The sequence below is a fragment of the Sphaeramia orbicularis genome, chromosome 9 (assembly GCF_902148855.1).
Source record: "Sphaeramia orbicularis chromosome 9, fSphaOr1.1, whole genome shotgun sequence".
NCBI lineage: Eukaryota > Metazoa > Chordata > Actinopteri > Kurtiformes > Apogonidae > Sphaeramia > Sphaeramia orbicularis.
This window is the reverse complement of record NC_043965.1, coordinates 52,528,025-52,551,460: the sequence shown is the minus strand read 5'-3', so window position 1 is coordinate 52,551,460 and position 23,436 is coordinate 52,528,025. Positions and strand designations below refer to the sequence as shown.

The 23,436-nt window shown below is 42.9% G+C and overlaps 1 protein-coding gene across 1 annotated transcript in view; it reads left to right on the top strand.

Annotated features, from left to right (window-relative positions):
- The window catches only part of adamts3 (ADAM metallopeptidase with thrombospondin type 1 motif, 3), a 414,286-nt gene that overhangs the window by 317,474 nt on the left and 73,376 nt on the right, over nucleotides 1–23,436 (top strand). Inside the window, exons 11-13 of the mRNA XM_030144543.1 lie at nucleotides 7,374–7,487; nucleotides 7,585–7,730; nucleotides 8,894–9,069. Of these exons, the coding sequence (XP_030000403.1) occupies nucleotides 7,374–7,487; nucleotides 7,585–7,730; nucleotides 8,894–9,069 (436 nt within the window). The remainder of the gene's footprint in view (nucleotides 1–7,373; nucleotides 7,488–7,584; nucleotides 7,731–8,893; nucleotides 9,070–23,436) is intronic.

Sequence of the window (23,436 nt, the reverse complement as noted above, 5' to 3'; positions counted from 1 at the left end):
TTAAAATCACCACATCGTTCAGGTAAGCAGTACTGAATTCTTTACACCCTTGTAACACTTTGTCCATGAGGTGTTGGAAAGTTGCTGGGACTACATCATTCAGACATAGACGGCTCAATGACTCCCAGTTCCATCATGGACTCAACTTCCTGGCGGAGCTGTGTTACCACATGTTGAGGGACGCGGTAAGGCCGCTGACAGATGGGATTGTGGTCCTTCAGCCGAATCACATGTTCAATCAGCATTGTACTTCCTGGTCTGGTAGCAAAGAGGGATGGCGTCTCCTGAAAGACCTTCAGGAGCTCAGCAGCCTGGTCTGCAGAAAGGTGCACCACAAGAGGTTTTGAAGCTTCAGTAACTACTGGAACACCAGGGTCCTCCTCTTCTCCACTTCCACCTTTCTCACCAGGAGAGCTGGTTCAGGAACAGTAGCGGGGTGCTCTTCCCATGCTTTTAGGAGATTTACATGATATGTCTGCTTGGCTTTCTTTTTGTCTGGTTAGTGCACTTCATAAGTACTACTACTACTAGGACTCCTGCGATGGGTCGGGAGTCCTGTCCCGGTGCATTGAGCCGACCAGGTGAACCAGTGTTTTCCATCGCTGGCGGTCTTGTGCCAGCTGCTCTGCGTCCTCCATGGAAACTCCATGTTGTTGGAGGTTGCCCACAATGACGTTGAGCCATCGGGTGCAGGGCTTGCCTCGTGGTCGTTTCCATAAGTGACAGGTCCCATTTGCCAGGTGATGGTATATGGACCTTGCCATTTAGCCAACAACTTGCTGCTGGAGGAAGGAAGCAGGAGAAGAACTTTTTGGCTTGGTTGGAAGTCTCTTTGTCTGGTCTGCTGGTCATACCAGGACTTCTGCTTCCTCTGAGCCTCTCTCAAGTTCTCCTCAGCATCGTCTCGGTAGCTAGCCAGCCGTTCTCGCATTTGCAGCACATACTGGATATTCCCCTGCTCTCTGGACTTGGGTTCTGAGGCAGTCCATGCTTTTCTCAGTAAATCCAAAGGTCCCTGCACATCCCATCCGTACAGGAGCTTGAAAGGTGAAAATCCACTGGAGGTCTGCAGCACTTCCCTGCAGGCGGAGAGCACAAATGGCAACCAGTGGTCCCAGTCCCTTCCAGTGTCACACACAAATTTCTGGAGCATCCTTTCAGGGTCTGGTTGAATCTTTCAACGAGGCCGTCGGTCTGAGGATGATAGGGGTTGTTCTGAGGGCTGTAATCCCCAACTGCTTGTGGAACAGCTGCAACAAGCGAGAGGTGAAATTAGTTCCTTGATCAGTCAGGATCTCATCAGGGATCCCAACTCTGGAGAACATCTGAACAAGGCCATGAAGAATAGCAGGAGCAGTGATGGTGCATAGTGGGAAAGCCTCAGGGTACCTAGTGGCATAGTCACAGATGACAAGGATGTACTGGTGGCCCCGTGCACTCTTGACTAACAGGCCAACAATATCCATGGCTATTCTCCAGAATGCGATGGAGATGACTGGCAGCGGGCGGAGAGCCCTGTCAGATTTGTAGGTTTGAGATGTATTTTGGCATGTGGGTCATGTAGTGCAGTATGTTTGAATGTCTTGGTGCATACTAGGCCAGTAAAACTGTGAGCTTGTGCGCAGGTATGTTTTATGCCAGGCAAAATGGCCTGCCCATGGGAGAGTATGTGCAAGGTGCATTACCAACTGCCTACAAACCTTAGGGACAACCAGTAGTTTTTGAGCATCATTACAAGCATACAAGACATTACCATCAACAATGAATTGGTCTTTACCAGTGACATTAGCATTGTTGCTGGCTTTATCAACCACTTTTGCAAAACAGGTTTTCAAAGCGACATCCTGTCTCTAGTTCTGCAATATTGTCTGGTATTTCCCACAATTTCCCAACATTCAACCCTTTAGCATCATGTTCAGTTAGGATTAGTTGTTTTTCAAACTGCCTTTGGCATTGAGACTTTTTAAGCCCCCTGGTGCCCCCCTCACACAGACTACCATCTAAGTCTGGAAGGGGTTCAATACCAGTTTTAGCTTGAGATCTGGTTACCACAGGACATGAAACATTACCCCCCAAACTGATCCCAGGATCACAGGGTGCTTGTGCCCCCTGCAAAAGGTCAAGGAGAGCCGGTAGATCTGTCCCAAGAACAAGGTCTACTGGCAGATTGTCCACCACCGCTACAACAATCAGGAACAGTAGTTCTTCAATTACCACAGTCACTTCAGCTTTAGGGTATACATGGCTGTCTCCATGGACACAAACATCAGTTTTCATGCCATAGTCCACACAGTTCACAGGGACAAAACTTTTCTTCACCAGAGAGGTAAAGCTCCCGCTATCCAAAAGTGCAGTCACCTGCTGGCCATTTAAAGTCAGATTTTTTTTAGTTCTTTTCTTCACACTCCCATTGCCCAATATTTTATCCCATTCACAGGGTGCTAAACAGGCACCCGTCAGCTTGTCTCTGCGCACTGGGCACACCGAGGCTTTATGGCCCTTCTGCTGACAATAATAGCAAACCAAAGGCTTACCAGTTGCTGGCTGGGTCATGGCAGAGCTAGGGATACCTCTAGAGTCATGGCTGGTCTCTCCTCTGTGGTTTCTAGTGGGTGCAAACTGCTGAGCAGGTCGAGGCACTGAGCTGGTGAACCGCACAGGTCCTCCACGCCGTGCGTTCTGGTGCTGCAGCGCCAACTTGGCCATGGTCAGTCCATCCTCTGGCTCATGCTCCCTCACCCAGGTACAAACATCAGCTGGCAGAACACAGAGAAGCTGTTTCAGGATAATGAGCTCTCCAATTGGCTCCTTGGTCAGCTGGTCTGGATGTATCCAACGGCGATAGAGGCCCTTGAGGCAGTGGTAGGTCTCAGTAGGGGTTTCTCCTGCTGGCACAGTGGACGCCTGGAACTGCTGCCTATAGCTTTCTGGAGAAACGTAAAATTTTTCTGACAAGGCAGCTTTCAAGTCCTGGTAGCAGTGGGCCTCATCCTCATTTATGGCCGTATATGCTTCCAAAGCTTTGCCTAAGAGGAGTGGTACCAGCTGGCATGCCCACTCAGTCTCTGGCCATTTCCAGGTTTTCACATTTCTTTCAAATCACAGCAGATAATTTTCAATGTCCTCCCCCTTCTGATTTCTGGTTCAGCTTCATATGGTCTCCAGTCTGAATGCTGCGCTGGTCTCCGGTCTGGATGCTGTGCGAGGTCCCACCTGCAGGGGTCCTCCTCTGTTGAACGGCATGCACACATCATCTCCCTCTGGTGGCACCCAGGTGCAAGTGTAGGCAGCTCCATCCAGATACTGCTCACAGATTCCATACTAGGAGTCCTGACCAATTCAGCTGGTAGGGCTGGGCCAGGCTGTTGCAGTGACACTCGTAGGCTGCATAGCTCATGGAGCAGACCCTCCTCTCTTTGCTGCTGGCCTAGTAAAAAGTCTTTCATTACATTAAGTAACTCACTTCCGGATGCAGTAGAAGTGGGAGGGGCAGGACCAGGCTTGGCCTCCTCCTCTGAAGACTCAGATGGCGGTACAGTGTCCCAGACTGTTTCCCGATCTCTATTGTCAGCATCCGCTGTTCGCTGATGAAAGTGCAGTCCAGTTCACTGCCTTATAAGGTGAGTCCCATGCTTACGACCAGCCATATCCCACTTCTGACACCATATGTGACAGGGTTCCTCAGGATGAAAGGGAAAATAATGGTGTAGTCAAAAAAATGATTTCAAGTGATTTATTGTGTTCGTCTTCCCAAGGTGCAAAAATTAGTGCTCAGTAACAAAGTATGAAAAATAACATTTACAACCGTAGGCCAAAAATATATAATTCTTCAGTTATGCAACCAGCTCTCTGGTACCGTCAGTGTAACCAGCTCAGCATCCACTGACCCATGATGGAGAAAGACCCTCTTTTAAAACCCTGAGGCTCCTCCCCCCAGGTAATTAACAAACTAAACTGGCCATATCTCCAACACCATACAATATATCATGTACACATGATTATAATAAATCCTCTCAAAATACAATATATGTAATACCTTTGACAATGGGTCTCTAAAATGGCCAGGGAAAAAAAATAAAATTAATCCGGTACAAAACTGGCACTTTGCAGTGACGTCACCAGGACGTCATAGGACTGCGTCCTGTACATGGCACATTATAACCTGGAAGTCAGAGATGGCACTCGGTTTGACAGTAAGGATATGGGAATGTGGGATGTATACTGGATGGAAGTTTGAGAGGCGGCAAACTATGGAAAGAACAATGGATTAACAGTTGTCAAGTGTGCATCCAAGACTATTGCGATGACAGTTCAATGGTATATAAGATGAAAACGGAGTGGACGGACAGGAGACAAAGTAAATGGACAACCAGGTAATGAGTGTGTGTATGTGTGCGTGCTTCTGCTTATTGCAAGAGTTTTCCCGCAGTACCTGACGGGGCTCTTCCGTCACAAGCTGTCATGGCATTTACGTTCATTGTTACACTGATGGTACACAGTTGTACTTAAGGGCCTACCCCAACACCTCCTCTACCTCACCATCTTTATCATCGTCATCATCATCACTCCCATCTCCACTCACCGTCATCACTATCTGCCTTGAGTCGGTAAAGGTGTGCAGGAGTCATAACTTTCTCCATCTAAATAGTTCCAAAACTGAAGTCAGGTCCAGTCTTCCTCCATAACCACTATCGCCTTCTCTGGTCAGGACTTCACCCTCTCAACTACAGTGATCAACCTTGGTGTGAGACATCAAACATCTGTTTAAAACATGCTTTTTTCATCTCAAGAAAATCTACAAATCTACAAGCTCTGTCCCTTCCTCGTTGTCACAGATGCAGAGAAACATGTCCATGTCTTTGTCTCCTCCAGGCTTTAATTATTATTATTATTAATATTAGGGCTAGGTAGAAAACTTGATTTAATTGATTTTAGATCGGTTTCTTTTTCATTTTGCGTAGTCAATTAATGGTGGATAAGATCGATTTTTCAGAGCAGGACCACGAGTAAATGACCCGGAAACTTCCAACGGGGAGGCGCAGCCGGCTCCGTCTCGTGAGCCCCTCGCAGAGTCTTGGTTGTGCTCGTGACAGTTCTGGCGTGGGAGGAATGTGGAGGAAGGGTGGGGAAAACCCCTCCGTGGGAGCTCCTCCCAGTCTCAAACTCGAACCCGCGGTGCGGAGGAAGTGGTTGGGGGAGGCGGGTCATGGAAGCCAGTCATTCTAGAACTATTAACTTTGATCACCTGTGGCTAAGTGCAGAGTTAGAGGAATAGTAAAGTGGAAATCACGAAGTTCCGCCCACCCTCCCCCTCCAGTCAGTTTCTTGTACCGAGGGTCCAACATGAGTCTGTTGCAAGGTGGCAAATTGGTTGCAGTGCCCCAGGGTGATAGTAAGGTACCTTAAGGCTGGAAGCACCAGCCATAAAACAGAATGAAGATGACGAAGAAGTCCGTTCTGAGCCAATGTAGAAACATGGCAATGTTTCTGTCCTGTTCATTGTTTAAGAGCAGATTCAGCTATTTACTGCTGAAATGTCAAATTTATTTCCTTTCTAATATCAATATTGATTCTGTGTTGCATGGCTGAAGTAGTCAAATAATCAAGTTACAACTCAAGATGGTACTTTGGTATCACTAAATGAATCTGAATCAGTCAATTAATACTGAATCGAATCGAATCACAGTTAATTGATTCAGAACCTTGTGATTCAAAATCGAATCGATTAAGGAAATTGGCCATGATAGCTGGCCCTAATAATAATATAATATATATAAAATATATATATATATATATATATATATATATATATATATATATATATATATATATATATATATATTTTTTTTTTTTTTTTTTTTTTTTTTTTTTTTTTTTTTGCTGTCTGCTGAATTAACTAGATACCATTTGTCTTTTTCAATGACCTTTTGTTTTAAGGCAAAAATGCATACATTAGGCTTTATTTGAAAGATAACAGTTGCATTTTTCTGTGCTTAACAAGTGACTAAAACACAACCTAAACCACATCAGCTCAGACATGGCTCAAATGTTAAATGTGATGGAGGTTAAAGGGCTAAAAATAGTAATGAACCCCAGGAATAAATGTGTCAAAATAATGGTTTAAGCCCTTAGTAGATTTGTTTCATGCTTCTATTTGCTTCAGAGCCTGAGAAGTAGACATTGCACTGAATGTTATCAATTTTTCCCAGAGGGAGCCTTTGCTGTATGAAGGATAAAACTATGGATTTGTTATACTTGACAAGTTATTTTGATTTCTTATTTTTCAAATGTAACCACCAGGACTTTGTTTTCTTTAAGACAAAAGTCAGGAGCTGTGTAAGTAGCCAGAAATCTATTATGAATGCGTATTTTAACATTCAGTTCCTCTGGTAACCCTGGTAAAAGGGTTTTTGTCATCTTTGTCATTCCAGCCAATTGTCTTGTGTGCTTTGAAAACAAAACACACTACCATGTCGTAAATGGATTTTAAAAACACATCAGCAAACTCAAAGAGAAATATTAATCTTAGCAGCTTTTGGATGCATTTTTAGTCAAATTAAGTGCTAAAAAATAAGATGTACAGGGGAGGCGTGTGGGTTACTGTCCCATTGTATATGGACTGAATACCAAAACACTACTATTGATGGCTATGACCTGTGATATTGGACATTCAATGATATTTACTGGATTTAATTTATGATTATTAGGTGATCCAGATTTAATTAAGTCAAAAGAAGAATGCAGTGCTTTATGAATTAATAAATGCTAGTCTGACACATTTCAAAAGAAAGAACTAACATACTTCAAGTGCCAGTACCAAGGATGAAATACACCTCACAAGAGAGTGATTGTGTTTAAGGTTTTAAAGACAAATTCAATCTAACATTGGTGAAGTTCTGCTGAATTAATTGTGCAGTGCAGTCAAGAAAAGTAGAGTGTAAGGATACTGAAGTCAGTTATAACATTTTGGTTTCATGTTATCACTCCTGACTCGTCACTTACTGGCAAGAGTATAAAATTTCAGCACATAGGGTGCCTCTGAGTTACCATTTTTCTCCTAAGTGTCAGGGGGATGTAATGTTTCAATGTCCTAGAGATGTCAAGATAGTTCCATGATGGGTTGTTGGGGGACACATCCACAATTAAAAAATTGACAAAATGAACAGCTAGACACAGCAAGAACCCAGAGGGATTTGTCCACAAACTTAAATGTCCTACCATAACCACACAAACTCCTTCTTAAAGTTTTAGTTACTTGAGTTTAATAACATTGTCAGTTTTGTAACTCTGAGTTAGTGTCGTAAGCGGTACGGAGTACCAGAGCTGTTTCAATCACTATGCCAAGTGCTTAACTTTTATTTTCTATGTTCCAGTTTCGTACATTTGACCCATGTAAGCAGCTGTGGTGCAGTCACCCAGACAACCCCTACTTCTGCAAGACCAAGAAAGGCCCACCTCTCGATGGGACAGAGTGTGCTCCTGGGAAAGTGAGCCATATACCTCCCATCACCTCAATCTATCTGAGCCTATAAAAAAGGCCTTTGTGACTAATTACTGTCTTTCTTCCATCTTGTCCTCCTCTAGTGGTGCTACAAAGGTCACTGCATGTGGAAAAACCCTAATCAAGTCAAACAAGATGGGGCCTGGGGTTCATGGAGCAAATATGGCTCCTGCTCACGCTCTTGTGGAACTGGAGTTCGCTTCAGGATGAGACAGTGTAACAACCCAGCGTAAGTGGATCTGCACAGCACAAATCCTGCAAAATACCATGAGTAATTGACCAAACCCAACTTGCAGCAGTCACACTCAGTCATTTTAAATTAGTCATCAGCCAACTTCATTAATGAAATAAGCAGATATTTTATCTTTGTGTATCTTTATCAACATATGTTTTACTTGGGAATGGAACAGAAAAATCTCATCTAGACAATAACTTCATCTGAGGATTTGTGGAAGTTGGAGTAAGTGATTCCTGGGGAACCATGTTCATTTTTCAATAGCCTAACACAGCCCTTTGTTCAGGTTACCTTCAGAAGAGTCAACCCTGTTACTTTTTTGGCTGGCACACAATGGACTGCTGGATGATTGCAGAGTAGGGTCTGGAATTAACCTTTTGACTCTGATGGTATTAATAGATGAGATAATCCATCAGCCAAGAATTTTCATGATCAAAATGGTAAATCATTTGTTCCTAACTACTAAGTAACTGTAAATTTTTGTTAGCAGATGTGTGTTTCTCCCCAGAACAGTACTGTAAAATGAATAAAGTCTATTTTGCTTTGTCAACTCCAATGAATTGTAACAGATTTGCTTTCTATGCATTTAATGGGAGAAGAAAAGAAAAAAGTATTTTTTTGTGTTTTTTGTGAGATGACTATATCTTATGTTAAGGTTTCTTGGAACATGATAGATGTCTGAATTGGGATCTCTAAAGTCTCTTTCTACTAAAAAAGAGTGAATATAATGTTAATCTGTGATTATATTGTATATTATTTTAACTGTGTCTCTACACCCATGATTTGTGGCAGGCATTACACGAAGGCGGGATGTGAAAAAATAACAGGAAACTGAGGTATATTAGTAGCCTGTCAAAGCAGGGAATGGAACATCCATCTCCTGAACTGCTTTGTCCTCAAGGCAGTTGCGGGGGTGCTGCAACATATCCCAGCTCCCGATGGGCGAAGGCGGGGTTCACCCTGGGCATGTCGCCAGTCCTACAACAAATTAAAAAATTTTATAATTTCTTCCAAAATAGCAAATTGTTCAACACATCACTATTTCACAAAGGCTTTTTCACATTTTAAACCAATGTGTTTCCCCATCCTTATTTCAAAGCACACATCTAATAAACTGCTCAGTCACAACATCTTCCTCCTCTGTTCCTTTCCCAAAGGCCTTCCAATAGCGGTCAGGACTGCCCTGGAGTAAACTATGAATATCAGCTCTGCAACACTGATGACTGCCCCAAACACTTTGAAGACTTCAGAGCCCAGCAATGCCAGTTACGCAATTCCCATTTTGAATTTCAAAATGCCAAGCATCATTGGCTGCCCTATGAGCATCCTGATGGTAAGCCAGAAAAATGTCAAATTTTTATGTTGTCCTAAACTTTTTATAAATTATCCTTAAGGGAGAAAAAGTTCCAACTGGAGATTTTCGATTATCCCATTCAAAATGGAAGACATATATATTATTTACAGGTTTTTCCCCAGTAGTTTTTGGGCACTTTCTATATAGTGGTTTTAGATTATTTTATCATTCATAGGCTCCCAGATCCATGAATCAAGCCTTTCCCAGATCCCTTGGTGACCTTCCTACTGAAGCACTATGCTGCACATATATGACCTATACACTATTATCATTTGTGTTATTTTGGATTTTTTTTTTTCTCTAGCTGCACTCCACATGAATACTACTACTTACTGCACTTTAAATGATCTTTGTCATTGGTTATTCATGCAGAAAAAATACAGGGCAAAATATTTAGAAACTGAAGAGAGGCAAAAAAGGGAATTGGGCAACTGTGAAGGGTAAAAAGCTTTTCACGTCTGAAGTACAGTTTCACATTGAGGAGTAATTGTGACACAATTCATAGATTTTAAGAAAATTTATTTATTGGTCTAGAAATAAAATCTGGTGACGGCATAAAGTTATTGTTGTTGACAGATCTTGTTTTCTGATATGTGACCAAGATCTAATGCACATGATGTAAAAGTAAAATTTTATCATGCTATACTACTGCTGTTCATGATTTATGTTAACATAAGTACCCAGAGGCAAAGAAAAGTACTAGCATTCATTCAAAAGCAGAGAATTAATTGTTAATAATTACAGAATTAATGGTAACAACACCTGACAGTCAAATAGGCTGAGTGGTGGCATGAACTGGTTGGTGGCTAGACAGAGGAGACATGCTGGGGAGGATGTGGCAGGGCAGCAAATTGGCGAGCAGAGGCTGAGATGAACACAGCGCATAACAGCTTCACAGACAATAAACTGACATTGACAGATTTCAACAAGGAGACATGAAATATGGGATGGATCATAAAGGACGTTGGTAACTTAATTTAATGGCAGAGGGATTTGAAAGTGCAATGAATTTTAATTCAAATTTTAAACATTTTGAAGCAACAGTTTCTTAGTCTTGGTCTAGAATACCATCCATCCATCCATCCATCCATCTATCCATCCATTATCTTCCGCTTCTTCTGGGGCCAGGTCGCGGGGGTAACAGTCTAAGCAGGGACGCCTAGACTTCCCTCTCCCCAGACACCTCCTCCAGCTCTTCCGGGGGGACGCCGAGGCGTTCCCAGGCCAGCCAAGAGACATAGTCTCTCCAATGTGTCCTGGGTCTTCCCCAAGGTCTCGTCCTGGTGGGACATGCCCGGAACACCTCCCCAGGGAGGCATCCAGGAGGCATCCGAAACAGATGCCCAAGCCACCTCAGCTGGCCCCTCCCAATGTGGAGGAGCAGTGGCTCTACTCCAAGCTCCTCCCTGGTGACCGAGCTCCTCACCCTATCCTTAAGGGTGCGCCCAGCCACCCTGCGGAGGAAACTCATTTCGACTGCTTGTATCCGGGATCTTGTCCTTTCGGTCATGACCCATAGCTCATGACCATAGGTGAGGGTAGGAACGTAGACTGACAGGTAAATCGAGAGCTTTGCCTCTCGGCTCAGCTCCTTCTTCACCACAACCGACCGGTACAGCAACTGCATCACTGCAGACACTGCACCAGTCCGTCTGTCAATCTCACGCTCCATCCTTCCCTCACTCATGAACAAGACCACAGGATACTTAAACTCCTCCACTTGGGGCAAAGACTCCCCACAGACCCAGAGAGGGCAAACCACCTTTTTCCGTTCGAGAACCATGGCCTCAGATTTGGAGGTGCTGATCCTCATCCCGCTCGCTTCACACTCGGCTGCAAACTGCCCCAGAGCATGCTGAAGGTCCAGGTTCGATGAGACCAACAGGACAACGTCATCTGCAAAAAGCAGAGACGAAATCCTGTGGTCCCCAAACCGGACCCCTCTGGCCCCTGGCTGCGCCTAGAAATTCTTTCCATAAAAATTATGAACAGAACCGGTGACAAAGGGCAGCCCTGCCGGAGTCCAACATGTACCTGGAACAGGTCTGACTTACTGCCGACAATGCGAACCAGGCTCCTGCTTCAGTCATACAAGGACCAGTCTGCCCTAAGCAAAGGGCCCCGGACCCCATACTCCTGAAGCACCCCCCACAGGATACCACGAGGGACATGGTCAAACGCCTTCTCCAGATCCACAAAACACATGTGGACTGGTTTAGCGAACTCCCATGAACCCTCGAGCACCTGATGGAGAGTATAAAGCTGGTCCAGTGTTCTGCGACCGGGACGAAAACTGCATTGTTCCTCCTGGATCTGAGGTTCGACTATCGGTCAGATCCTCCTCTCCAGTACCCTAGAATAGACTTTCCCCGGGAGGCTGAGGAGTGTGATCCCCCTGTGGTTGGAGCACATCCTCCGGTCCCCCTTCTTAAAAAGGGGGACCACCACCCCGGTCTGCCAATCCAAAGGTACTGTCCCTGACTGCCATGCGATGTTACAGAGACGTGTCAACCAAGACAGTCCCTGCACATCCAGAGGCTTAAGGTACTCAGGGCCAATCTCGTCCATCCCTGGAGCCCTGCCACCGAGGAGCTGTCCAACCACCTCGGTGACTTCAGCTTGGGTGATGGACGAGTCTGGGCCCGGGCAGACCCCGTAGGCATAGGCCCGGCCACCAGGTGCTCGCATTCGAGCCCCAACCCCGGGCTTGGCTCCAGGGTGGGGCCCCGGCTGCGCCATAACCGGGCGACGTCACATTCTTTTGTTGTTTATTTTTCATAAGGGCTTCTGAACTGCTGTTAGTCTGGCCCATCACCCAGGACCTGTTTGCCTTGGGAGACCCTACCAGGGGCATAAAGCCCCTGACAACATAGCTCCTGGGATCATTCGGGCACTCAAACTCCCCCACCACGGTAAGGTGGCAGTTCAAGAGAATACCACAAGATGAAAAACAAGCTTTTTTATTGCCAACTCATGACCATGAGTTTGTTGAACACCTTCAAGTCCAGATAGTAGGAGGGACCTTGTGATAGGTCTGGGAACTGTACATCATGAAGCAACCTTGGATTCTGGCACAGAGATGATTCTGGTACCTAAGCATAAATAGCTGCGTGGTCCAGGCAGTGTGATGGATGTGCTGTGTAAGTCAAAGGTACACCAGAATTAGGGGATGTCAGGACGCCACAAACAACAACTAACTGTCTCTGTTTAAGGTCAGGAAAAGAGTTTGGTTGGGTGTGTTGAGTCACCTGACAGAAGGTGTCCGCTGTGGGTGCTGGTCTCCACAGACTGATGAAGTGGATATGCAACCAGGCCCAGCCTTTGTGCCAACATGTGAGTGCACAGGATGACTAAGAGTAAGACTGACATATGAGCATAATCTGAAGTGTAGGACAAGAGGGACAAACAGACAGAGGGACAAATGGACAAATCTTCTTCCCTGATGATCCTGGTCTTGTTGGTTTACTGCTGGGCTATTCAAGTGGCGGCCCCCGGGGCGGGTCCGGCCCCTAAGGAATTTTTTACCAGCCCTTAATGTAGTGTAATTATTAGATATGGATAGTCTCACACAGCACATGACTACAGCTAATTCTACATTCTCTCATGCAGAAGGAGGTGGTATGCACACGTTTAAGTGATCCACCTGTTTCAGCCAGACATACATTTTGAGGGACTGCAGATGACCAATGAAGTCGCCATTCCCGCTTTAGTAGAGCTACGCTCTGACCGCTCTGACTCGTTTCTTTCAAGCATGAAGGTTGGCTAACAAGACAAAATGTCTCTCTCTACCTTAAAGAAAAAAAGAAAAGTTCACTCAGAGAACAGGCAGTTCAACAATGAATGGACAGAGAAATACGCATTTGTTGCTGTTAATGCGAATCCTGTGTGCTTAATCTGCAACAAGTGCCTCGCCATGAGTAAAGAGTATAATTTGATAAGGCATTTCAACACAACACATGCTAACTTTAACGCTACTTTCCCACTGGGCTCTGAGGCTTGGAGGCAGAAGATATCGGGGCTTACATTTTATTATGAGCAAAGACGTCGCATATTGGTCTGGGCTTGTACGGATCAAGAGAGAGCGACGGCGGCATTGTTATGAGTGGCGTGGATATTGGGAAAAAAGAAAAAGCCGTTTACAGACTCAGAGACAGTCAAGGAGTGTATGCTGGCATCCATTGATGAGGTGGTACCAGATGAGAAAACCCGAAAAAGTATTATTGATTCGATCAAGCAAATTCCAATATCTGACACGTCAAATATGAGGAGAGTTGAGTCCCTTGCATCGGACGTTTTCGAGATGCTTTTGGATAAACTGAGGAAGGCTGACGTGATGTCTTTTGCCGTGGATGAGTAGACAGACAACAGTGATGTTGCACAGTTGTGCCTCTATGTGCGATTTTTTAATGGAGAATGTTTTCGCAAGGATCTGCTTGGACTAATTCCCCTGGAAGGGCACACTACCGGTGAGATTTTATTCAACAAAATTGTTTCATTCTTTGAGGAGTACAACTTGGATTTAGCGTGCGTCAGTATGTTGGTGATGGATGGTGCACCCTCGATGATGGGCAGGGATCAGGGGCTCGCCGCGAGAATGGCGGCTGCGGCTCCGCAGATGAGATCACTACATTGCCTCATTCACCAAAGCCTCCTGTGTGCCAAACTCAGTGGTGAGTTAAAAGAGACCATGAACTCTGTCATGGCAGTTATAAACTTTATCGGTTGCACTTCCAGTTTACAGCACCGCCGGTTCCGCAAGTTGCTGACTGACATGTCTGCTGAATATAAAGATTTGCTCATTCACAATGACATTAGATGGCTTAGCAAAGGAAATATATTAAAACGTTTTTGTGAATTAAGAGAGGAGATTCTGGTGTTTCTCCGGTCTTCAAAGTTGAAAAAAGGTGCCAAGTTTCTGTCTCTAATGGAAAATGATGAGTTTAATGCTACAGATTGCTTTTTGAGTGACGTTTTCCATCATTTGAACCAACTCAACATGGAGTTGCAGGGCTGAGATAAAACAGTTCCAGAACTTGTGGAGAAACTTAATGCTTTTCAAAGAAAGCTCTCACTCTTTGTAGTTGATCTTTGTCCTAGGAAGATGCTTCACTTCCCCACATTAAGGAAATATAGCCTGCAAATTACCATGGTGATGTCAGGCTTTATTAACTCGTTGAAAAACAACTTTGCCACCAGGTTTGATGATTTCAGCATCTCCAGTGAAATGGCGAGATTTGTTAAGGACCCTTTCTGTGTGAATGTTGAGTCAAAGAAAGCTGGAAAGGAGCTGGTACTGTCATTGGATGAGGGTTTTTTACAGCCGGAACTTATTGACATTCAGTCATCAGATGACTTGAGACAGTCATTGCAGCAGGCAGGCTTTGAAAAATTCTGGACCCATGTAGTCAACCGAGAGAAATTTCCACACTCAAGGGGTCTTGCACTTTTTCTTCTGACAATGTTGGCTCAATATACACATGTGAGTCATCATTCTCACACATGAATGCCATTAAAACTCACAATCGCATATCCCTCACTGACCAGCATCTGCAACACTGCTTGCACATTGCCCTGACAACATACATCTGACTTCACTGCTCTTGCTAAATCAAAAAAAAATGCCATTTCTCTCATTTGATGGCAAATGTTGGCAAACTACATGCAAGGTAACAGAAAAAATAATGTAAAGAGAGGTTCACTAAAGGACTGTTACCAGGGCCAGATTAACACTTCATTGTGCCCTGGGCAACAATATTCAAGGGCCCCATCATCACAACCCCAGGATCCCCATAATCTGGCAAAATACAGAATAAGTTCCAGGAATATATGTAAATATACCCCATACTTCAATATCTAACTATCATCAAATGCATTTTGATGTACAAATGTGTAAATGCTCGTAGAACTAAAAGTGCACCACTATAGCTCTTGTCAAGGCCACTCGCTCACATATGATGATATGAAAACAAAACACATTAGCATCAGTATAATCTAAAATTGATCCACTACGTTAGAAAGAGAGGGAAGTGCCCTCCATTTTCACAAAAAATAAATAAGAAACCATTTCCAAAGTATCCAGTATTTATTTAAGAACACTTTTTGCCAACACAAATGTATTGAATCGTCAGAAAAAGCCCACAGACAAAACACAAACATAATCTGATAGAATCAGATATGAATTTTAAACAGAAATCCCCTTGTCACCTCAGAATTCAACAAGAGAGTTAAAGTAAGTGCAATGCAAACATCTTGAAATCTACTTTCTCTCAACAATAAACATATCTCAACATTTTCATGGAGCCACCACAAGGAAAAAATAAATATAATGCAGTATAATCTGCTAAAATAAACATTTTGGTCCCAGTTTAACTTTTAAACAGAAAACACATCACAATTCAAGGCATGTCAAGGCAAGGGTTAAACATTTTAATACTAAATACTACATATACTAAATACTATAAACATCTGGAAAACTGACAATTTCAGTAAATAAATTACCTATTTTAGGTATGTTCTTTAAATTTTCAGCTTTTTTAATGTCCCTCTCCTTTTTTAATTTTCGTTTGGCGCTCCCACTTAGCTGCTTCTCCATGTTTGCAATGTTTTGATTCGCGTACGTATGTCGCATAGTTCTTGACGTCTCACATCCCGTTCAGTGCACGCACGTTGATTTGCGTCACCGCTGATTCGCTTTTTGGACTGACCAATGAGGAGAGGGTCTCAGCTCACGGTCACAGACAGCAGGAGCAGGGTTTCTGTGCAGTGCAATGGCTCCGGGCAGCGGACAGTTTCATTTATAAGCAAAAGATAACCAGATATTTTCGTTATGCCCGAGCTTCCCAGGGCCCTTCAGAGGTCGCGGGCCCCTGGGCAATTGCCCAGTTGCCCATATGGTTAATCCGGGCTTGACTGTTACAGTGACTTTTCCCATGTTAGCAGGGCTAAAATGGCGAGGTGATTATTGTTGAATGCAGTTTGAAATGTTTTGTGTTGATAAAGTGTCATGCACTGTTATGTTGTCATAATTACAAGCATACTATGCAGTTGTGTTTTGTATTTGTTGGTGCACTTGGAATTGATGTTGTTTGTCAGTTAAATTCATGAAAATGTAATCAACTGATATGGCTCATCTACACTGGGTGCAATTTGAAATGCATTGTCTTGATAAAATACCATGCACTGTTATGTTGTTATAATTCCATTCTGAACCATACTATGCACTTTGGTTTATTTTTGTTGGTGGAGATAAATTTGATGTTGCCTGTCACTTAAATGAGTGCAATCTATATCTGTGATATGGCTGACCTAGACTTATTGTTAAGGTGTTTGATTTATGTTCAAAATGGATGAAAGTTAGTACAGTAGTAGTCCATGTGTGGATTTATGTGCATATGTTGTTCTACATTTACAAAATAGAATATATTGACTCCTTCAGAATGTTGTTGTTATTTCTTTAATTTTTACTGTGATTATTCATATCTCTGGCCCTTATTTTGGAAACAAACAAGTGGTTCATTAAAGTGGGTGTCACAATGATGTGGTCGCTATCAGTGGTGCTGAACTGCTTTGAATTTGTGTTGCTATTATTAGGGGCTAGGTATCCCAATGTTGTTGTTGTTCTCTTGGTTTGTTTGACTTCATGTCTGTTTGATTGATGTCAAAATGACATGGTTGCTGTCCGTGGTGCTGAACCCTTACTATCAAATTCTTTGAGCTGTGTGTCAAATATGTAATAATGCTTGTACGACCCGCTGCTGGGGGCATGTGTATGTTGTAAAGTGATGTAATTACAAGCTTTATGGAGTTTAAAGAGCCCAGTCATGTGCACCGCCCCAGCACGGTATTGACATGTATCGCCATCGCTTCTGTGGCAGCCTGTTTGTTTTTCATTCAGACCCAAATGTTGCTTGAATGGACAGTTGTCTCTTCATCATTATTAGACTTTAGTCTAGTTCATATTTAAGAACTAGACCTTTTACCCTACAAACACTAGTTCTAAATGGTGTGTGAGCAGTAGACCCTCCCCCTCCTCCAATACAAGAGATAGGAGAGCCTTGGGGTGCAAAAATTAGTGCCCAAGCACCACCCACAGGAGTAAATGTCACATCCCAAAAACAAAGTAAAATAATCAAATAGCAAATAGGTCAGCTGAGCACACAGTTGGTGTATAGCTCAGTAGGTAAATCTTCAGTCTACAGTGCAGAAGACTGGGGTTTGAATCCCAGTGATTTGTTTTTTTTTCTACAGATTTTGAAACAGGGGGATGCAGCGCAGAGGGCGCCAGTTGGTAAACCCCCCATTGAAATATTCAGAGATGGTCAGATGTTAAAAGTGCCCAAGGATTAATTTTTCTATTTATTCATGTCATCTTCTTGGACATGGGAGGTTTTATGAAGAAAATGCCTTTACTTAGTGGGCAAAATGAATTTCCAGAAACAGTGGGAGAAGTCCTGGTAGGAGATCTACAATGCAATCATATGATCTTTGTGGAGGTCAAGACAAGACTTGCTCCCTTGCTCCTCTTTGCTGAAAACCTACCTAAAGTTAGGGTACTCTTTAGGCATGGAGGGATATGTCAGAGGACAAACAGAACAACAGTGACCTCTAGTAGTGGATAAACAGCCTCCAAACAGGACGGATCACAGAAAGGACACCAATATAATTTTTCCAGCTGCCCATCTATATGGACTGTGGTGAAGCAACTGAAGTGGTGTGGTTAATTTGGATATGCTCTTTGTGGTTACCTGACAGCAGAAGAACCAGGGTCTTGGTGCATTGTGAGTCACAGGCTGGAATATGACTCTCCAGAGCATTTACCAGAGGAGGCGATGCTACAGGTATGGAGGAAATGCCATTACTTAGTGGGCAAAATGAATATCCAGAAACAGTTTAGGCAATTTTAAGCAGACTTTTTGCTTAGAAAGATAGAGGCTTTCAGTTGCATCCACTTAGTTACAGTTTGGCTCAGCAATGCCCTCACTTTTGCTGGTGGAGGAGAAGATGTTGGATCAACTTGAGGCTGAAGTGCAGGACTGGCATCAACAGCCAGATTAGGGCAAACGAAGCAGAGAAGATGATTAAAGCCTGTCTTTTTCCACTCAGACACTCCCAGATGCAGTTTTCCAGCTTAATGGCTGGGGGGTGAAGATATCATCTGAGTCATCTCTCAGTGCTAGTTTATCAGCCTGTTCAAAGTCCATTCACAAAGCCAGTCTTGAGGAGCATGTCACCCAATCCCAGCACCTTGTCAGCTAAGGTCAAGCACACAGTAATCAAACATCTTCTTGCTGGAAGTCAGATCCTAAAATATTTTACACCATGACTGAAGAATGAACATACACCACTCAAACAGATCATATCAGTATTACACTTGTCATAATCTCCAAAAAACACAATTGAAGCACTCTCTAAACTCATACTCTGTAACAAAGACATTCCAATACGATGTGAAGGTGGGTGTGGCTCAGGAGGTAGAGCAGGTCGTCCAATAACCAGAGGGTTGGTACTTCAATTCCCACTCTATCCTAGTCATGTGTCCCAGGGCAAGACACTTCACCCACCTTCCTTCCACTCACACTGGTGTATGAATGTGTCTGAATGTTTGGTGGTGGTGAGAGGGATGGATTGGCAGGCACAATTCCAAGGCAGCTATGGATTAGGGATGTAACGATCATTACACCGGTATCATTACACCGGTAAAATCACACCGTGGTAAAATTTCCGACGGTTAGTATTACCGTTTAGATTCTAATTATTATATTAATCGTGTTCGATTACCGCACCTAGAAAACTCACGGTACTGTTCATTTCCTGAAGAAGCAGCGGCACTCCAGGTGTGTGTGCACAGTTTGTAATGTTTGACCTCTGAAAACATGGCGAAAGGCACCTGCACGGACAGAGCTCCAGAGATTCGGGGATAGTGACTCCTGCACAGACCCGGTCTGTCGGAGCGCACGCACGGACCCGGTCCATCCGACTGCGGGTCCGTCGGAGCGCGTCAGCACACAGGCCCGGTCTGTTTGAGCGCACGTGCACGGACCCGGTCTGTCCGACTGCGGGTCGGTCCGAACAAGCATGCGCACGGACTCGGTCCATCCTCGCAAGCGAACGCACAGACCCGGTCCTCGCTAGTGTTAACCCCTTCCCGGCCCCAACATTGAAACCGTCTGAATATAGATACTGAGGACAAACTCATGTCAGTTCAAATGAGCCCAAATGAGTGAACTTCAGCTGTACAAAGACACATGATGTGTTTAAAAACCAAAGGAGAGGAGGCTTTATGAACTGAAGGACATTCAACAGGAAATCCACTGACTGACCACCAGAGGAACTGGACCAGAGGACACTGTTGTGACTGGTCTGTCTCTCGCCAGGAGTGACCCACTGACCAGTCTGGATCAGATCAGCCTAACATGTTTTAAAATCCTCATTCTTTCAGAATATTTACATTTGTTCATTAAATAGTTCAGGAAAATATGACTGTGTTTCACTTTCTGTTTTTGTGTGTACAATAGTGTATATGTGTGACGCTGTGAATGATTTGATCTGGAAAATGTTCAAACAAATTCCACTGTGACCTGTCCATCTACTTTTTTTCCACACTCAAAAACACCACAGGAATCAATAGGAGAATTGATAAGGAATTGGATTGATAAGCAAAACTGATAATGGCATTGATATTGATCAAATCCTAACAGTTCCCACCCCTGGTGCAGATATCTCTTGTGGCCTTAAGGTGCCAACTTTAATGCACATTTGTATGTTTGTTGTTTACATGTTATTACTTGAATGTTTCTGCAACAGAAAGTACATTGTGCATGTTGCTTTATTATTTTTTTTCAAAATGCAACTTGGTTATATTATTTCAGTGCACATTTCAACAATACCGCGATAATAATGATAACCGTGATAATTTTGGTCACAATAACCGTGATATGAAATTTTCATATCGTTACATCCCTACTATGGATAAAGATGTAGTTTACATTATTGATCCATTATTCACTCTCTAGTGGTGGTAAAGAGCTTTTGGTGCCTTGAGAGGCACTATAGAAATCCAGTTCATTATTATTATTATTATTCCTTCAATCTTTATTAGTAATTTAGTACAGCAAAAGCAAAGGAGTCCCCAGCTGACAAAGGGGGTCAGTAATTGGTTGTAAGGTACATCATTCACCGCTCATTGACGTGTGCCTGGCTGACATGCACAGGAATATATACAAGGAAATGAAGTAGTCATCACCAGTTGTAACTGTCAAATATACAAGCATTATTTGATAGATTTTCCATCAGATCTTTAACATCTTTTCATTTCATTTAGAGATATATCCATAAGCAGACAAGATAGAACTGGATTTTTCTAAGCTTAAGGGCAAAAGATGCGCATACTCATCTATGAAGGATGTACTGTGAATGATTTCTAAAAATATAGAACACTAAAGTTCTGGGCTCCAATGTTTTCACACATTCAGTGCATCTTTGATGTATTCTGTTTTAAATGTAATAAGGCTAGATCCATAACAGATAACATATCAACCATTTTTGTTGACTGATATTATATCTGAACTGAAGACACTAAAGTGTGCCATTCATTTCATCTACAAAATTAATTTTTATTGTGGCAGCATGTTAAACTTACTTTATAGTATCTGTAAAGACTATCTGGAATGTCATGTATATCTTAAATGGTAATTTATTGATAATAATTAAATAATAATTAATTAATTAAATCTGTTTTGCAGCCTATTATTCAATGAGCAGTCTTTCAATTTTAGATTCTAGAGCAGGGGTGTCCAAACTTTTTGTCCAGAGGGCCAGATCTGATAATGTGGACATTGCCAGGGGCCAGTGGTCCCTTCAGACATTTTTTAAACAGTAAAAATTACATATAAATGCGCTGTTCTACAACAATTTTATTTTCATTGTCACAATATCGTTTTTTTAAATGGCAATGTAACCAAATCTAAGCCACTCAGGTGTGAACAAATAGAAAAAAAAAAAAAAAAAAAACTATTCTGCCTTCCTTTCACATCTGGAGTCAGATAACATAGAACAAACTGTACAGCGTATCTTAAACATCCAAGTTGATAAAATCTTAACCTCACATTCATTTTAAACATGACTTATATGAGTAATCATTACTCATATATTACTCAGTAATGTAAAGTCTGTTAACGTTTAAGATTAAAACATATGACTGTTACTCTTTGAAAAAAACATTCAGAAAGTAATATTTTGTGTCACATCTACAAGTACATAACACCAGTAGTTATAGGCAACTAACCTGGCAACTTGGTAGCTTGCCTTGGTGGCGAATTCATTGAACTCCCAGGTTCACATGAAGAGTCACTGTTGTGAGTTTAAAGCAGCTTGAATTTGCTTCACTTTTTCGGAACGCTCACTCCCTGCTAGCTTGTCGTATGCGTTAGCATGTTTTGTCTGCTCGTGTCTCTTTACATTGAATTCCTTAAACAAGGCAACAGTCTCTTGACAAATTAGGCAAACATAATTGCCTCAATTTTCAGTGAAAAAAAATTGTAATTCCCATCTCTCTTGGAAGTGGCAGCCCTCACTGTCAACTTTCGTTTTTTTATTTACAGGCGCCGTGGTTAGAAATTAGCGAAAAAGGGTTCACGGTAAGGTCACAGAGCCAGATAGAGTTAGAGTGGTGCTGCCACCATGAGGTGAAAGGAGGAACTGCATTTTGAACCTTTTATGATTCATGTACTCGGTTCAACAGTCCAAGCGGGCCATGAATAATACATTATAAAACTGAAGCTGTGGGCCGTATAAAATCTGACCGCGGGCCGTGATTGGCCCCCGGGCCGGACTTTGGACATGCCTGTTCTAGAGTCTGTTTTTCAACATGTTTGTACACCCAAAAGGCCCATAAAGGGCTCTAGATTTGTCACCAAAAAAAGACCCAAAAAGTATTGTAAAACCTGCTAAGTTGTCGATACATGTGATACTACAGTGACATCCCTTGAGATGCACTCTGGTTGTGTTAGTGCTAGTAGAGGCAGTAGTATTATATTATATTATATTATATTATATTATATTATATTATATCGAGTTGTGGGGATATATATGGTTTTACCTTGACCGCCACTGGCGGATATCCTTTGTGTAAACATGGTAACCAAGACAGATTTGGTTGGATTTCTTATCCCTTGATATCCCTTGCGTTATCTTTGACTCTTAGCTCACTTTTATCCCACATATTAGATCCACCGTAAAAACAGGTTTTTATCATCTTAAGAATATAGCCAGAGTCCGTCCAGTTCTCTCTCGAGCCAACATGGAGATGCTGATGCATGCTTTTATTTCCAGTAGAATTGACTACTGTAATGCCCTGCTTTCTGGTCTTCCCAAAGATAGAATCTCACAACTCCAACTTCTTCAAAATTCAGCCGCTCGAGTGCTGACGAAGACCAGAAGGCAGTTTCACATTACACCGGTTTTTAAATCACTGCATTGGCTCCCCGTGTGTTTCAGAAATGATTTTAAGGTCCTTTTAATAGTTTTTAAATGTCTTAATGGTCTTTCTCCTTCTTATCTTTTAGATCTGATTTTACCATATGAACCCTTGCGGACCCTGAGGTCCTCTGGCACTGGCCTTTTAACAGTTCCAAAAGCTAACACAAAAACTCATGGTGAGGCAGCTTTTCAGCATTATGCTCCTCGCCTATGGAACAGCCTGCCAGGGAACCTCAGGGCCGCAGAGAATGTAGAAATTTTTAAAACCAAGCTCAAGACCCACCTCTTTAATTTGGCTTTTAACTAATACCTCTGTTTTATCCATTTGATGTTTTATAGTAATATAATATTTTTATCTAAATGTCTTATAGTTAGATTCTCTTAACCAATGCTTCTGTTTTATCATTTTAATGTTTAATATTTATATTATATTTATATATAAGTTTTACATTTGGATTCTTTTAATCAATGCTTTCATATCTTTTTAATGTTTCTTATCTATATTCTCCAGTGTTTCATCAGGGGGAGCCCTCTGTGCCGGGGGGTGGCTGTGGACTCTGGCGGCTGTGCCGCCTTCTTTCACTTGGGTCTGCTCCTTTCTGCTGGATGGTGGTCCCTGCCACCACGATGCGGTGGCAGTTGGCCCTCTCCCACTGGTTGGGATGCGGCACTGTGTCGCTGGCGCCTGGTTGCCGGGGTCGGCGGCTGCCTCCTGGTGTGGATGGCTCCCTGAGACAGCACTTCCTCTTTTACTTTTACTTTCTGGTCCTCTCGTGCTCAGTCAGTCTTTTTAAGTGTATGTGTGCTTGTGTGTGTGTGTGTGTGTGTGTGTGTGTGTGCGTGCGTGTGTGTGTGTGTGTGTGTGTGTGT